The 15,824-nt window shown below is 43.1% G+C and overlaps 1 protein-coding gene across 8 annotated transcripts in view; it reads right to left on the minus strand.

Annotated features, from left to right (window-relative positions):
- CILK1 (ciliogenesis associated kinase 1) overlaps positions 1–15,305 on the minus strand; it is a 29,622-nt gene extending 14,317 nt beyond the window's left edge. For 3 of the 8 annotated variants that reach the window (XR_012834407.1, XM_075747338.1, XM_075747337.1), the window contains exons 1-6: positions 13,000–13,332; positions 9,471–9,729; positions 7,528–7,582; positions 5,903–6,024; positions 2,746–2,825; positions 272–404 (exon numbers count right to left, since the gene is read on the minus strand). Coding sequence is in view for 6 of the 8 variants with exons in the window: in XM_075747338.1 (XP_075603453.1) it covers positions 272–404; positions 2,746–2,825; positions 5,903–6,024; positions 7,528–7,582; positions 9,471–9,571 (491 nt within the window). In the remaining 2 variants the exon portion in view is untranslated. Of the gene's footprint in view, positions 1–271; positions 405–2,745; positions 2,826–5,902; positions 6,025–7,527; positions 7,583–9,470; positions 9,730–12,999; positions 13,334–15,206 lie in introns of those variants that run through there. The other 5 variants (XR_012834408.1, XM_075747336.1, XM_075747335.1 and 2 more) reach the window with 5 other exon arrangements.
- Positions 15,306–15,824: the final 519 nt, after the last annotated feature.

Genomic DNA, 15,824 nt, shown 5'->3' on the forward strand with positions numbered 1-15,824 from the left:
GCTCTTGTAAGCTCTTTTATGCCTTCCCGACATGCAGCAATCCCAGCACATTCCACCTGCCTTATCAGGCTCCCTCTTTGTTCCTGTGCTGCTGCCATCTGTAAACTGTCTTGCACTAACTGAAGCTTTTCAAATTATGCCAAGCTTAAATAAAAGTTTCATAAAGAGGAGGCATCAAAAGTGGTATTATATTCAGCACAAATGTAATATTTTACTTCTTTAAAGGCTTGATTAGAAGTTTCACACAATATAGGCAAATACCAGCACTTACCATCTTGTAGATACATAATCAGTGTAAGGAGGTCTAGATCGGATTTCTCGGGCTAAGCCAAAGTCTGCTATTTTCACAAGTTCTGGTCCCATGCAAAGGAGGTTTTCAGGTTTCAAGTCTCTATGAAAGAACCCTAAAATTCAAATGAAATATTGATGGGCATTGCAGTGCAACCCCCAGCTGTAGCTTTTATTTTCCACCTGCATTGTTTTGCTTTAGTTCTTACTGCTGAAGCTTGAATAGCACCAGAGTTCAAAGTTTTATGCGATCAACAGAGCTAGTCAGTATAATGGTTGTTCAGTCAGACTGTGAAGAACAGCATACACAAGTTGACTATATTATAACAATGCAGAGCTTTCAGTCAGATATTTCCCTTTCAAGTGACAATTCTTTAACATAAAAAAAAAATACACCATTTTAATGTTAGTTTAATTCTAATTGTCTTGGAAACTGTGCAATGAAGACATCAGAAAGTTACTTCAAAAGTTCTTTTAAACAGAATACAAATTAAAATATGAAGTAATTTTTTTGCACTTTGAAACTTCTTTTTAAATCTGAGAACATAATAACCTGCAAGCACTCAGTTACTCATTGTCCCATCAGACAGATGACCTCAGTGTATTTTTTTTTAATGCGCTCTGCATTCAGCAAAACCTGATCACAAATGAGCATTTGGCTTTCAATACAAATGAGAGAAGAGGACTAGAATATCACTGACTACTGTCTCTGAAATTTGCTTCCACCCTCAGTCTGAAAAACTTGTCCTTATACTTCTTTCTTGTAGGCATCTGAGACCACTGCTTCCCACATATAGCTCCCTCTGTAGTACCTCCCTTTCAGAGACCTTTAAAAATGCTTTGTTTTTTTCCATGGCCTTGAACATGCTCCCACACATTCACATAGGCTGTGCCTACATTGTCTAGTATAATGATATTAACTTTTGTTTGCTAGCTTAATTCATGACACCATTGAAGGCATAGTGCTGTAGATTTTTACCAACCAGCAAATTATGTCCTTCCTAGGGATATTAAGATGTTCTGGTGCCAGCTTCAACTACTGCCTCTTTATGGAAGGTACCAGACGGAGCAATCACTGTTACTTTTAGCATTTAGTACAATCACTTCTGTATTTTGCTGCACAGACATGCAACGCACAAACAAAATGCTTTTGAGGCATTTTATTTCATGGCAAACTTGTAAAAAGAGCAATCAATTGTGTATTCAAATATGAAAAGAAGCTTAGAGTTTAGATGGACAAAGAACATAAGTTTATTTGACAAACATTTCTATGCCATACAGGAGCAGAATAGAGAAATAAAGAAAGGGAAAAAAGTTCATGTGATTTTTCCAAAACTGTTGCAGAGAGAATCTTGGGATACCCAGTCCTACACTGCCAGCCACAAGACCATCAAGACCATCCTATTAGGCTTGCCATGGATTTCCATATCTTTTTAACTATGGATTTGCAATAGCAGCCTAGTGTGTAGCAGGCCAGTGAATAAGACAGTTTTGACACAAAATTGTTCATTCTTTATAGCTATATAGTAAGTTAAATAGCAGTAAAAGGTATTCTGAAAGGTTGTGATCCATTTGATAATTTGGCTTAATTTTTTGCAAATAAATAATATTATTTTTCTGTTTTTAAATATTTTATATCTCACTAGAACAGAGAGGAATTTCTAGTTTGGTTTCAGAAGTGTATCCAAGCCCCATTAGAATAGAGAATAAAGCCATTAGCTTGAAAGCATTTTGCAAAACAAAATTAAACGTGTTCTTCAAGTGATCTGAAACGCTGGTTCTACAAGCCTTTCACTTCCAGGACTTTGGCCACTAACACTAATTCTCTTCTGATAACCCCAAGAGCTGACCAACAACATACACTACAGTGTATTTAGCAGGCAGAATTGCAGAGGGCAGCAAAACATGGTAAGGAAGTTACCATTAAAACAAGTCTTTTTTTTTTTTTTTTTGTATTAGTTAAGTGGGTCTTGTTACTACTGGCTGGTACATCAGCTTTAGCTTTTATCATTATAGTAAAAATTAGTTGGAAGGCCCTGCAATGAAAGCTGTTTGTCACTCAGACTTCATTACTTTAAGTGCATCTTACACCAAGTGTTTTATTCAGGTTATCTGTGTGTACCTTGAGAAAAGAGTAATTTTTCCTCTATTTTCAGTCTCAGGGGGCTTCTAAATGTGTGTGTCCATTAGCATCAGTTGAGTTTTAGAAAGTGGCCAGCTGCCAGTTTGAGAAAGAAAATCTACAGAAAAGGAACTGAGCAAACCTCCAGGCTAAAATACCAGGCAACTATAAAATATGGATATTTTCAGTAATCTGAATCTCTCATATAGTACCATTCTTTTGATCACTCCCTTTAGTAAAGTTAGCAATGTAACTGTTAGTGTACTCATTAAAAACATTTACACAGACACTATCTTGGTCTAACTCAAAATGTTTACAGCTAAAACATAACCTACCATGCTTATGAATAAATGCAAGCCCCTGCAGGATCTGATACATAATATTCCTAACTGTAGACTCAGGAAACAGTTTGTTTCTGTGGGATAAAAGGGAATAAGTATTAAGTTCACACATTAGTTTATGCTATCTGATGATCAAAGATAAAAGGTAACAATGACAATAAACCTGCTAGATATATTTTAAGCACTCTCATGTAGTTTATTTCTCCAATCAAATATACGCAGTATTTGCAGAATTGCCATATTACATTATATTACGACTATGTGACATCATGTTAAGACTATGTGGGACAGTGAATTAAAAAGGGAAAAAAAGAAAAGAAAAAAATAATTGGCCAGACTGAACAAACTTCAGCATGTATAGGTCATCAGGCACACTCCTCAAGACAACAAGGGTTCATGTTAACTTAGTGCTTTTCATGCACAGTTTCTTCTGGCCTCTTTTCTAAAGCATATACAAGTCATACTTTTGACTTTCCTTTGTTATTATCTAAAGCTGATATACTACTTCCTTCTCTTCTGTTATCTGAAAAAACAGTTTTATCTGCTGCCACTGAAAACAAGAGGTTCTTTTCATAATATTCAGGTGAGAAGCTGTGTTGGGTTTGTGTGGCAAGGTTTTGGTAGCGGGGGGGGCTACAGGGGTGGCTTCTGTGAGAAGCTGCTAGAAGCTTCCCCTGTGTCTGACAGAGCCAATGCCAGCCGGCTCCAAGACGGACCCGCCGCTGGCCAAGGCCGAGCCAATCAGCGCCTCTGTGATAACATATTTAAGAAGGGAAAAAACCAGTTAGAGAGTGCTTTTGGCAGCCAGAGAGAGGAGTGAGAAGATGTAAGAACATCTGCAGACACCAAGGTCAGTGCAGAAGGAGGGGCAGGAGGTGCTCCAGGCACCGGAGCAGAGATCCCCCTGCAGCCCGGTGGTGAAGACCATGGTGAAGCAGGCTGTCCCCCTGCAGCCCATGGAGGGAGGATGAGGGGGTGTAGAGATTCCACCTGCAGCCCGTGGAGGACCCCATGCCGGAGCAGGTGGAGGCACCTGAAGGAGGCTGTGACCCCGTGGGAAGCCCAGGCTGAAGCAAGCTCCTGGCAGGACCTGTGGATCCGTGGAGAGAGGAGCCCACGCCAGAGCAGGTTTGCTGACAGGACTTGTGACCCCGTGGGGGACCCACGCTGGAGCAGTTTGCTCCTGAAGGTCTGCACCCCCGTGGAGGAGACTCACGTTGGAGAAGTTCGTGAAGGACTGTCTCCCGTGAGAGGGACCCCACGCTGGAGCAGGGGAACGATGAGAGGAGTCCTCCCCCTGAGGATGAAGAAGCGGCAGAAACACCGTGTGATGAACTGACCGTAACGCCCACTCCCCGTCCCCCTGTGCCACTGAGGGGGGGCGGAGGTTGAAGCCGGGAGTGAAGTTGAGCCCGGGAAGATGGGAGGGGTGGGGGGAGGTGTTTTAAGATTTGGTTTTATTTCTCATTCCTCTACTCTGTTTGGCTTAGTAATAAATTAGATGAATTCCCTCTCTCAGTTTGGTCTGTTTTGCTCGTGATGATAATTAGAGAATGATCTCTCCCTGTCCTTATCTCGACCTGTAAGTTTTTTTTCCATTGTACCTTTTTCTCCCCTGTCTAATGAAAGAGGGGAGTGATAGAGCGGCTCTGGTGGGCACCTGGCCCTCAGCCAGGGTCAACCCACCACAGAAGCTCAGTCCGTGGCAGGCAGTTTAATGACAGTGCCTCTTACCAAGAGAGGATTCTGATCAAACAGCTCTCTACCCAGCTGCCTCTGCACACGCCAAAACACAACAGAGATGGGTTGGGGTGGAAATCAGTGACAATTTTATTCAGAAAGAGCCTAACAGTGAATGAAGAAGGCGGCCTGGTCCTTAGTTCATTTCCTGAGCTTGAATCCTCTCAAAAAACCTGACCATCACATATTTCAGAAGTGAGATCAGCTACTAGAGGTCAGCTTTTCATATTTGCTTATTTTTTAAATTACAGCAGAAAGAGAGTCATATTTCCTCTACAGTCCCTTCCAGCAAGACTGGCATTTTAACTAGGACTTAAGCAAATAAATCACATTCTTAAAGGTTTGATCTATACAATGTCTAACCAGTCCAAGGCCTAGCTAAAACCGTAAAGAATATGATGCGCAGCACGCTTTTACAGACATCTGTCCTTTTGTTTTCATAAGGAGGTAGGATATATCAAGCATTTCTAAGTAATCCCTAAAGATAATTGGTTTGTATGTTATGCACTTGAATGATTTTCTCAAGGTTCATCATTTCATATAACTAAAAATCAGCATCCATACATATGTGCACAATTTAGTTAAAGTTGTTCTACACCTGTGCATGCATAGTAAAGATTTTTATGCTTAAAAGGTATTTTATGTAGTATTCACAGAGATATACTATAACAATAACCTTACTTTGTTAAATCAAATAAGATTACTGTCATGTCCCAGGCTGATTCTATGGTCCATAGAGAGAAAACAGCCTCCTCAGAGAACAATTCAAAGCAAGGAGCTATTTTGCCCCAAATTATCCTCTGGAGGATGCTATCATGATCCAAAGGCTAAAATTAAGACTTTATTAATACTCCAGCAAATATCAAAAGCCAGATTTTATTGAGAATGCTGACAAATAAAATATACAGACTTTGGACATGTCAGTTCAAATTGCATGGAAAAAAATAAATTCCTAAAACCAATCTAGAATTTGACCCCTTATTATGACCACCTCAACCACTTTTTATTTATTCATTCATTTGAGGAAGCCATAACAGAGGAAGTGGTAATACCACCCTCTAATAGAAAAAGCATTGCTGGTTGGAGTACTTACCTAGAAATCAGAAGTTCTAGGTTCAATGCCTCCTCAGCGCAAGGACTATTCAAAGTCCACAGCTACTAACTTTCAAAAGAGTGCCCTACTTATACGCTAGGCTAATCTGGGATATAAGCAATCTGGAAACTCCTGCTAAACTGTTTGGGATGTGCTCAAAGGAGACAGTCACAACCACTCCTGCAGCACACAGCTTTAAGCTGTAGAGATCTAAGCCTAAACAAATGATCCAAAGTCCTTTGAAAAGTAACACAGATGTTAAAAGCACATTATGCAAGTAATTAATTAATATCAGGAATGGATGATGCTGTTACATACCTTTCTTTCATTAACTGATAAAGATTTTCCTTCATGTATTCGAACACAAAATACAGATGATCATTTTCCCTGATAACTTCTTTCAGCTTTACTACATTGGCATGGTTTAATTTCTTCAAAGACTAGAAAGAGAAAATACAAACAGGATCTTACAAGGGCCTTACTCTAATGAAAAAAACTATTTCACTGATGCAGAAGACTTGGCTTCAAAAAATTCTTCAAATAATCAGACAGCTCTGAGAACAAAGACCAGGTCTCCAAAGTATTACCAGATACATATACAGTATACATATCAACTAATGTGCCGGTCATTCAAAAGCCAGCTACCTGGCATCACAACAGGCACCAAAACAATTGCATTTTCTCTGTAAGTAACTTCCTACTGGCACAATTCACACTCTTCTTGTACTTGCACTGGCAATACTCAGGTTACACTCAGAACTAAATATAACCCTCCAACTTCTTCCTTGGTATTGTGGATTAAACCTGGTGGGCAACTGAGCTCGCTTATCCCCCACAGTGGGATAGGGGAGAGAATCAGAAGGGCAGAAAAGGAGAAAACTTGTGGGTTGAGATAAAGACAGTTCAATAGGTAAAGCAAAAGCCAAGTGTGCAAGCAAAACAAAACAAGGAATTCATTCACTGCTTCCCATCAGCAGGCAGGTGTTCAGTCATCTCCAGGAAAGCAGGGCTCCATCATGCGTAATGGTTGCTTGGGAAGACAAATGCCATCACTCTCAATGTCTCCCTTTCCTCCTCCTTCCCCCAGCTTTTACTGCTGAGTGCAATGTCGAATGGAATATTCCTTCAGTCAATTGGGGTCAACTGTCCTGGCTGTGTCCCCTCCCAGCTTCTTGCCCAGCCTCAGCCTACTCACTGGTGGGGAAGCATCAGAAACAGAGAAGGTTTGAGGCTGTGCAAGCACTGCTTAGCAATAAACTAAAACATCCCTGTGCTATCAGCACTGTTTTGGGAACAAATCCAAAACACAGACCCATACAAGCTATTATGAAGAAAGTGAACTCTATTCCAGCCAAAACCAGCATACTTGGGTCTTCATTCTCCCTTCTTTTTAGATTTTCAGTGTATTCTACATTCATTCTTACTGTAGCAACACAGTACCAGTAAGTGGTACTGTAAGAAAAGCGACGTAGGTTTTCTACATGTTTGCAACAGTGACAGCAAGGACTAGAAATTAAGGGAGGTCCTTAGAACATACCCTAAAGCTTTGCTGGTGTCAGAATTTCATGCTAAATGTGTGGCCCCAAACAGCTGCCCAGAAACAACTGCATGTACAAAGGTTACTGGGGTGCAAACGACACGCGTTCTCAAGCTCTGAAAAACAAACACCAATGCACTCCAGGTTTTGGGATAGGTAAGTTCGCTCTTTCACTCACCATTCACTGCAAGAAGGAAGCAGATCTCTACAGCCAAATTATTTTTTCTAAGACTACAGAATTTTAATAAGACTACAGACACCCCATTCAAATGCAGCGCAAGGAAACAGAACTGTAATGCCATATGCCATGGATCATGTTGGGGTGAGTTTTTTATAAAAGGGGTGGAAAAAATTTGATGTTACCCCAAAATGTGACAGGGATCATCTAACTGAAAGAAACAAGTACCTTAACCTCTCGAAGGTTCATGCATTCCTCCCAGGAATAAAACTTTCTCTTCATCCTACAATAGTAGAGGTAAAAAACCCCACAATTAATATATGGTCAACATCGGCTGATCCTAGACCTGTAAGTCTCATTATATCTTACAATTCAGTTCTTTCATCAAAATATAAGGTGTTGTCTCCTTTGTCAAAAAACTTTACATCTCTAGACAAGGTACACTGTAATAGAATTTAAAAGCATTGCTATTACACAAGATTGCGTTTTTGTATATATATCTTGCTACAAAATTTCAGAGCCTTCAACAAGTCAGGGCATGCCATTTTTCTTTCCAGTATACAATGTGGTAGAGTACAGTCTAATTGTAAAAAGAACAAGGGTTATGACAGTTATGAACAACTTAGTCTAAGTTTTGAAACAAATCTAATGAAGATCAAATTAAATCACTTCACTGGGTCTCCAATATTATCATACTCTTCTTGCTCCTCTTCTCTATATTTTGATTTCTCTGTAATTTCAATACCTTTCCCCTCTGAGTTGTACTTCTTCATTTTTCAGTGTCCACTGCTCCCCATGTTTCTCCCTCACTTGCAAGTTGTATCTATTATGCCAACTGCTTTTCAAATTCTTTCCTTTCAAGCTTATAAGCAACTCTGCTCTAACAGAAACAAACTGCATGACAGCTCCATTTTCTCCTAAGCCAGAATATAACTCTGAACATAGTATTTGTGTGTAACGTATGGTCCTATTTGTTCATATGCATTTTGATTATGACTCAGTTCTTTCACACCTAACTCTATGCTTTAGGATCAACAGGACGAAGGCTCGCATGTACATGCACACACACACAAGAGCACAGATTAAACTTACAAAAATACCCAACTGCTTAGAGTCTGGATTTCAGAGGGAGTTGAAGATCTGAGTCTTTGTCAGACTTTATGATAATTCAATATTACTTATTATTGTAGAAAGCTTCCAGTTTGAAATCATCTCTTACAATTATAATCGTTTAAGAATTACAAACCTTTAATTTTGTGAAGGGGTCTAGATTTTGTTGTTGTTGTTTAAGCAGTGTTTTTACAGTTACTGTGTTGTGCATTCAGCCACCAGACTATTTCTGTTCTTAATATTGAATTTGCCTTAATGTGTAAGCTAAGAGAGTACCATCTTCTGGTTTGTTCTGAAATTTTTGAGTTCCTACCATCTTACAAAATTAAAATCAAGGGTGCCTCTGGCAAGGTTTGATACAGGAAAAATACCCTCAGCACAGAGCATGTAGAAAGTTGCTAAAGCCAGCTATTGACTGTTCATACAAAACAGCATTGTACTGAAAGCTCTTTTGACAAGTATGTCCCTGGGTCATGGTCGGTATTTCAGGAAGGTGCCTGCAATGCTTTACAGCTGTCTCTTACCACAACTAGGACAAATAAGCCATTTACAAACTGAGGTCAGTGCTGAAGTGGCAGAGAAAGTCAAGTGGATTTTTCAAGGAATTTTAAGAAAATCTTAAGCTGAAAAGACCAATACATATTAGCATATAAAAATACAGATAATGGAAAATGAGATCCATTGTGTTAATTATCACTGCAGTATTAAAAATACACTGGAAATTAGACCATGAAATATATGTTCCATGTAAGCAGCAGGGAAGGGGCTGCAGATTCCAAAGCAGCATTGCAGACTACTCTTAAATAATACATATAATAATGTTTGACTACACATAGTAACAGAGCACTGTTACAATAAGCCTATGTATCTCACCCTCTTTATCTTCTGCTGGGGCTTTGGAGGATACGAGGAACTTGAGCTTTGCATGCTGCCCCAATAAAACTCCAAATACAAATGTTTTGTGGAATGTGAAGTACTCAAACCAGCATGACCAAGTGATGTGGACCATATAATGAAAAACCTGGACCATCCATTGCTAAATAACAAATGAAAATACTTACTTTTTAATGGCTATTAGCTCTCCAGATTCAATGCTTCTCCCTAGGAGGACAGAGCCGTAGGTCCCATCACCAAGCTGTCTGATAGTTGTGTACCTATTCATGATGAGGATACTTTAGCTGCAAGCGCATTTCAGTCCTTAGTGTTTCTTGTGTTTCTCCTCCGAGTGTAACCAGTTCTTTCTGTGGCAGCATAAATACAGAGCACTCAGGACAGTGTGAACAGTTGCAGGAATCATGTTTTCAAGACTTAGCCTTTGGTCTGAAAGCACAGAACACAATTGGTTTGATTTCTGTACCCTTCTGAGATTGCTTGTTTGCAGATTCCCTGTAAGCTATACACAAACACTTGTCTTGGTCTCTCACCAGAAAGGGCCAGGCTGTATCTGGACATAACTGGGTACATTCCCCAAATCCACTCTTATGCTAAAGCCAGAGGCACTTTACAGCAAGCTTGCAGGCAGTCCTAATGGGAGAAAGACACTACTACTGAAAGCAGAGGATAAAGTCTCATAGCTTGGAGAAAATAGTTTGCTATCAGAAAAATGAAGCATTACAGTAAGATAGGAGGGTATCTGTTCTAGCCAAATTATCAGACATGTAAGTCACCAACTTAGAAGTTGTACTGTCATCAGTTAAACCGATTTCCTGACTTTCCATAAGGTCCTATGCTAGAGATATAGTCATATGTATTCCCTTAGACAGTCTTCAGAGAAAGAATATTATATTCATGTCAGATAAGACCAGATGCATTTCACTACAGTAGGCCTAAGCATGAATCAGTCTCTAGTAGTGGCTACATCAGATTGTCTATTTGACCTTTTGTCCTGACACTGCATAAACAACAGAATGCTGGATAATAAAGCAAAAAAAGCTCTTATTTCTTCATTTAAACTAATTGTTGCTAGCATTTCCTACACTTTAATCTAGAACAAATGTGATCTATTTTATGTATATTAACCATAAATTTGGAATAAAACAGAATTCCCTTGCAATGAGGGTTTGGTCCCGGCCTTGTGTTTTTCTCCAACTCTAAGTGGACAGCAATATTCATGGCTGGTGACTTTTGCCTTCTGTAGCCTGCATTTAAATTACATTTCCACTTTTTTATTTGGTAGCCTTAAATCTCTCCTCCATCATGTCTTATTTCACAAAGCCAAATTATGATTTTAAAAGTAATGGGATTATGTTGCTTGAACTCTGAACTGACATCAGTGCAGAGCCACAATCCTGTAGATGCAAGATGTTGGGAAGATCCTTCATTTTCAGTCTTCTAAGCCTATTAGTCCCACTAATACTGATACAGGAACAAACAAACAAAAATTAGGAAATACGATGTTAATACACCTTTTGCCAATTTTATACATCATATATGAAAAAGAAACAGCATGTCTCTATTTCAGACACTGGGTAGTGTCTCAGACAGGTGGGAGGAATTGCCTCTAGCAGTACCTGTTTCTCTCCACACGCTACTACTACAGAGAATCACGACTAAGTACCTTAGAGACCTAATCCCACATTTCGTACTATGTACCAAGGAACACAGGGCTTGTTTGTAAGAACGGCACTTCAGAGTATCAGTTTCTTTTTGGCTGGTTTTCAGGCTGTGCACCCGCATAGCATAAAGCTATGTTTAGACAATGTTTTGCACCCAGGTTAAAAACCTTTGGCTACTCCAGCTGGTCAATGACCAGGTTGCAACTGAGAACCCTTGGCTCTTTGGCCTTTATTCAAATCCTTGGTGAAAATTTCAAACAACTACAAAGCCTTCCATGGTCTCCTAGTCTGAAAATGTAATATTTATTAGTATCCAAGCGCATAATTTTACACAGTAACTTCCAATCGAAACAGATGGGACTTGTGGATTTTTCAGCACCTACTCCCCTAATGATAGTCCTGAATTTGTAATCATCAATCAGCAATGGCCCTGCTGCCGCTAGCTTGCCATTCACACATCCCTTTCCAGGGGACTGTAACAGCAGAGTAGAGGAGCATTTTTGCCTCATGTTTGATAACGACAGCAAACCAAAAGATGCTTAACACTGCTAGCACATGACATTGCTAGTAATAATCACCAAAGGCTATCATGGATAGATCGTTTGTCTGATGTCTCTTGAATATATGAAGTGGTGAGCATAACTGCCTATTCCTTACTGGGGATACTAATTTAAACCCCTCTCCTTTCCACAGCCATCAATTTTCACAAAACTTGTAAGAAGTTATCATTGTGATTCCAGCTCTGCTGTCAAACGTGACCAAATCAGAAAATGAACTGAAATCTTTCTGAGGCATAAAGCAGGGGCAAAGAACCTAGAGAGGAAAAAAGTCAGAAAATACAGATATCAGTGAGGAATGCATATTGAAAAACATGCCAGGATGCACAGAAGTTAACATGGCTCCTATGGAAGTTCAAATCTACCTGTATGAATGAAAACCCACTGAACAAAACCTAAATAAAGTCTTCTTTGGTTAATTAAATCAGTACCATTTCTTGTAGAGCTTAACAGTGAGGTTGTTTTTAAAAATCTATTTCACTTTGCAAGATTTATGTTCTCTCCTTCTCACCTTCTGCCATGTCTCATCTTCAACTATAGGAATAAACTAAACCTTAGCCTGCAGACTGTTTCACCTAAGTGGAGTCCCACTGAAAAGAGCGTAAGTTTCTGAAAAGCAGTTTGCAGAGCTACAACATATATAATCTAGTCGAGGTTCTAGTCTAGAACTACAATCTAGGCAAATTCACATCGTTTGAGGATGTAAATACAAACTGCAAAACGGTCTCGGAGTAAAGGAGCGTGCTGCCACTCAATAGAAAAAATAAAAGCCTTATTTTCACCATATTATAACACTATATTCAGATGCTACCTCACCGACAAACATTTTCCCCCCACAGAAATCAACCAGTAAAGTCCCTTTAAAAGCACACCTAATTTAATGCATCAAAACTACTTTCTGACTCTAACACAAACTATTTCGCTTACGTATGCTTTAAATAAGTATCCTCTCCCGCTCGAAGGGCTGCAGCGCTGAGAACTGAAAGTGAAACTGCTCACCCCCTGCCAAAGCTGAGAAACGCCAACAGTAAACAACCAGCAAGTGCCTTTTAAAATTTGCTCTGTGCTTTGGCAATAACCTGAACGATGCACTAGTAGGATGCATAGAGACAGGCGTGGTTTAAACCCGCGGGTTTCAATCGGTCTTGTCCCAGCAGCCGCTGTTTACGTCTGTTAGTGAAGGATTTGGGGTGCCCCATGAGCCAAAAACCAAGGCAGGAGCAGTGGAAGGCATCAGCCCCTCGGCAGCCGGACGGCCCGGGGCATTTGTGAGATGGTGGGGAGGCGAACCACGGGCCCCTGCGCCTCTCCGCCACGACAGGCCAGGTCGCGGCTCCTGCCCGGCCTTCGCGCTGACCGAGTTCCAGCCTCGGCCCCGCCACAGGCGAGTAACTCCACTCCAGTCATTTATGGTACTGAAACACTACTCACCCCCCCCCGCCCCGTCGCGGGCGATCGCCGCGCCCGGCGGTACTCACGGCGTACGGGTTTTCCCTCCTTCAGCCAAACCCCGGCCTGCGGAAGCCGGGCGACAGGCCCCTAATGGCGGCGCTCGGGCTCCGCCGCCCCCGGCGCCAGCCGCCGCGGCCCTCCCGCGCAACCTGCGCCGCCCCGGACGCGCTGCGGCCCACGGCGGCCGCGGGCCTCGCTCAGGGCGCCGCGGGCCGCCGAGCCCATGGCGCTGCCCGCCGCGTCCCCCGCCCCGGCCCCTGGCGCTCCCCGCTCGGCGGCGGCGGGGCTCCCCGCGGGGGGATAACGCCCCACGACAGCGGTCAGGCAGGCCGCTAGGCCGGCCCCGCTTCCCTCCGCGCCGCCCGGCCGGTGCCCTCGTTGGAGGAGGGGGAGCGGCGGGCAGCGAGGGCCAGCGGGCCTCGCCGGCGCAGCCTCAGCGGCGGAGAGGGGTTTAGGGGTACCCCCAAAAGCGGGCTGCTGTCGGGGGAAGAGGCGAGAGACGGCGGAGCAGCTCGGCGTGACCCCCCCGGCGACTCGGCACTACTGCTGCCAGAGAAGGGATTACGGCTGAGCTAGGTTTTAACGTAATTAAAAAAATAATAAAAATCCCCTGATGACTGGCCTCTCTCACATCCCCCAAAGGGACAGGAAAACGGGAACGCTGATATACCAAATTGTGAACAAATGGCAAGAATATCGACATTTTAGCCTGAGCCTTCCTCACCTGAGCACCTGAAGCTCTCCCCGGCTCTAGCAGGGTCAGGTTGAGGGGGGGCAGAAAAAGGGAAATGAGGAACAAAAAATTTGGCATCAAGCAATCGATCATCGGAACTGACTGCAATAATGATTCTGCAAGTCTTAGCTTTTTATACTTCTCCATTCAGGTTTTAAAAGTAGACTATAGAGTTATTTCCAGGGGTTTGCAAGACAGGGTGAGCTGGCGTTGTAATTCAGGAGCGTGGCACACGCAGCTCCTCCCCTCGGGGAAGTTTTTACATCAGTGAATCCTACAGTGAAATACACTCACATTGATGCCTTAAAAAGGGCGTGAACGGACTTCAAAAAGTTTGGGATGCGCCCCCCCCCCCCCCCCGAAAAAACCCCAAAACAACAACAAAAAAAAAGAGGCTAGTCTTTACATTTACATTTCTTGGACTGAAAAAAGAATAATAATAAAAAGAGTTAAATTCCCTCCTATGGACATGCATGACTCTCAACAAAGCCAGCAGGAGCAGTGCACACGTACTCAAAAGAGATTTCTGCTTTAAGCCATCGCTATGTATCACTGCATAACCAGGTATTAGTGACAGCTGTAGTACCCTGCTGTTCTGTTGCTAGAGGTAGGGCTTCTGCATTCCCAAAAGAAGAGGCACAAGGAGAAAAGCCCAGCAGCTTTGACCCCAAACTAGAAGAAGCATTAAAGATTGTATTCATGATCACCCTGATACCTGTGAATATTGAAATATTAAGATCAATTCAAGCAATTAGAGCCATTGCTCAATAGATGTAACCAAACAAAAGGGAAACCATTGTAACTTAGAAAATAATTAGTTGTAAGATAAGAAGCTCTGGAACAATCTCATTTTAAACAGCTCAGCCTTGGAAGAACAGATGCGCAAAGATAAGAAAGTTACAAGGTGATCACAAAACCAGCCTTGAGGGATAAGGTATATGTGCTACCAGGACTGCGTCTGAAGACACACACACCCCCCCCCCCCCCCCCCCCCCCGACAACCACCCAGAGGGGTCAACATGCGCGAAAGACATCAGCATGTGCTAATGAGTTCCCGGAAAATCCATGAATGTGATAAGCACTACTCGGAAATATACTGAATATGTATATTAACATAGTATAAATACTTGCTAGTTTTGTCTTTTGGGTGTGCACGTTAGGTGGAGTTATCCCCCGTGCACCCAGCGCTGCAATAAAGAACGCCTGCTTTCTAAAACTTCAAAATAAGTCTTAGTGAATTATTTTGCCGCTTTCCGGTAACAACCCCATCTCAAAACCTGTCATCTCAACCCTTCACGCCGGGTCCACCAACCCCCAGGCACGTCCAGCCACCCGGCCAGGGACCCACACCCCGTCTGCCAGACAGCCCCCCGCCTTCACGCTCTCCTCTCCGCAGAGCGGCCACCTGAGTGGAAACCCGGTGCCGGCTCCCACGGGCCTCGCATCCCCTCTGGCCACAGCCACCTTCCCCGGTGGTGCCCCCTGAGCGGGAGCTCTCACCTGCCCCTCTCCAGAACGGACACGCGCCTCCCTTTGCTCCCAGAAACATCCAGGGCTGTGGATACGGGTAAGGTTCACAGGTCATACATAATACACGTGGCTTGCTTCCGGGGAAAAAAAAAAAAAAAAGAGATTGTAATACAGATTAAAAAATGGTTTTAGTCCTATTTTATAAAACCTGATGAGGTGTTCAGAGAGAACGTGATGACTGTTCGCAGAACTGGATGGGCAAAGGACAGGGGACCATGAGATTCACATGACCTCAGCAACAGTATTCGCTATACACCCGCAGTACTAACCACTCCTTTGTTACCCGGTTTTTAATTTGGCTGTAACACGGCCCCGGTCTGACCGCAGTCACAGCGGCAATGGCGGCTGCCACACTGAGCCCAGCTCCTCCTGACGCCGGGCTGAGGGACCGCACCGAGGGGGCGGGAGGCGGCCCCGGGAGCCCGGACATCGCCGCCGTCCCTCGGCTCTCGCACCGGAGCGGCGGCGGAGTGCGGGGCCAGGCCTCAAGCGCAGGGGCGGAGGCCGGGCGGAGCAGCGACCCCCTCGGGGCGTTGGCACCGTCTGCCGAGATCGCCGCCCGGAGGGACTACACTTCCCGGCAGCCTC

The sequence above is a fragment of the Balearica regulorum genome, chromosome 3, assembly GCF_011004875.1.
Source record: "Balearica regulorum gibbericeps isolate bBalReg1 chromosome 3, bBalReg1.pri, whole genome shotgun sequence".
NCBI lineage: Eukaryota > Metazoa > Chordata > Aves > Gruiformes > Gruidae > Balearica > Balearica regulorum.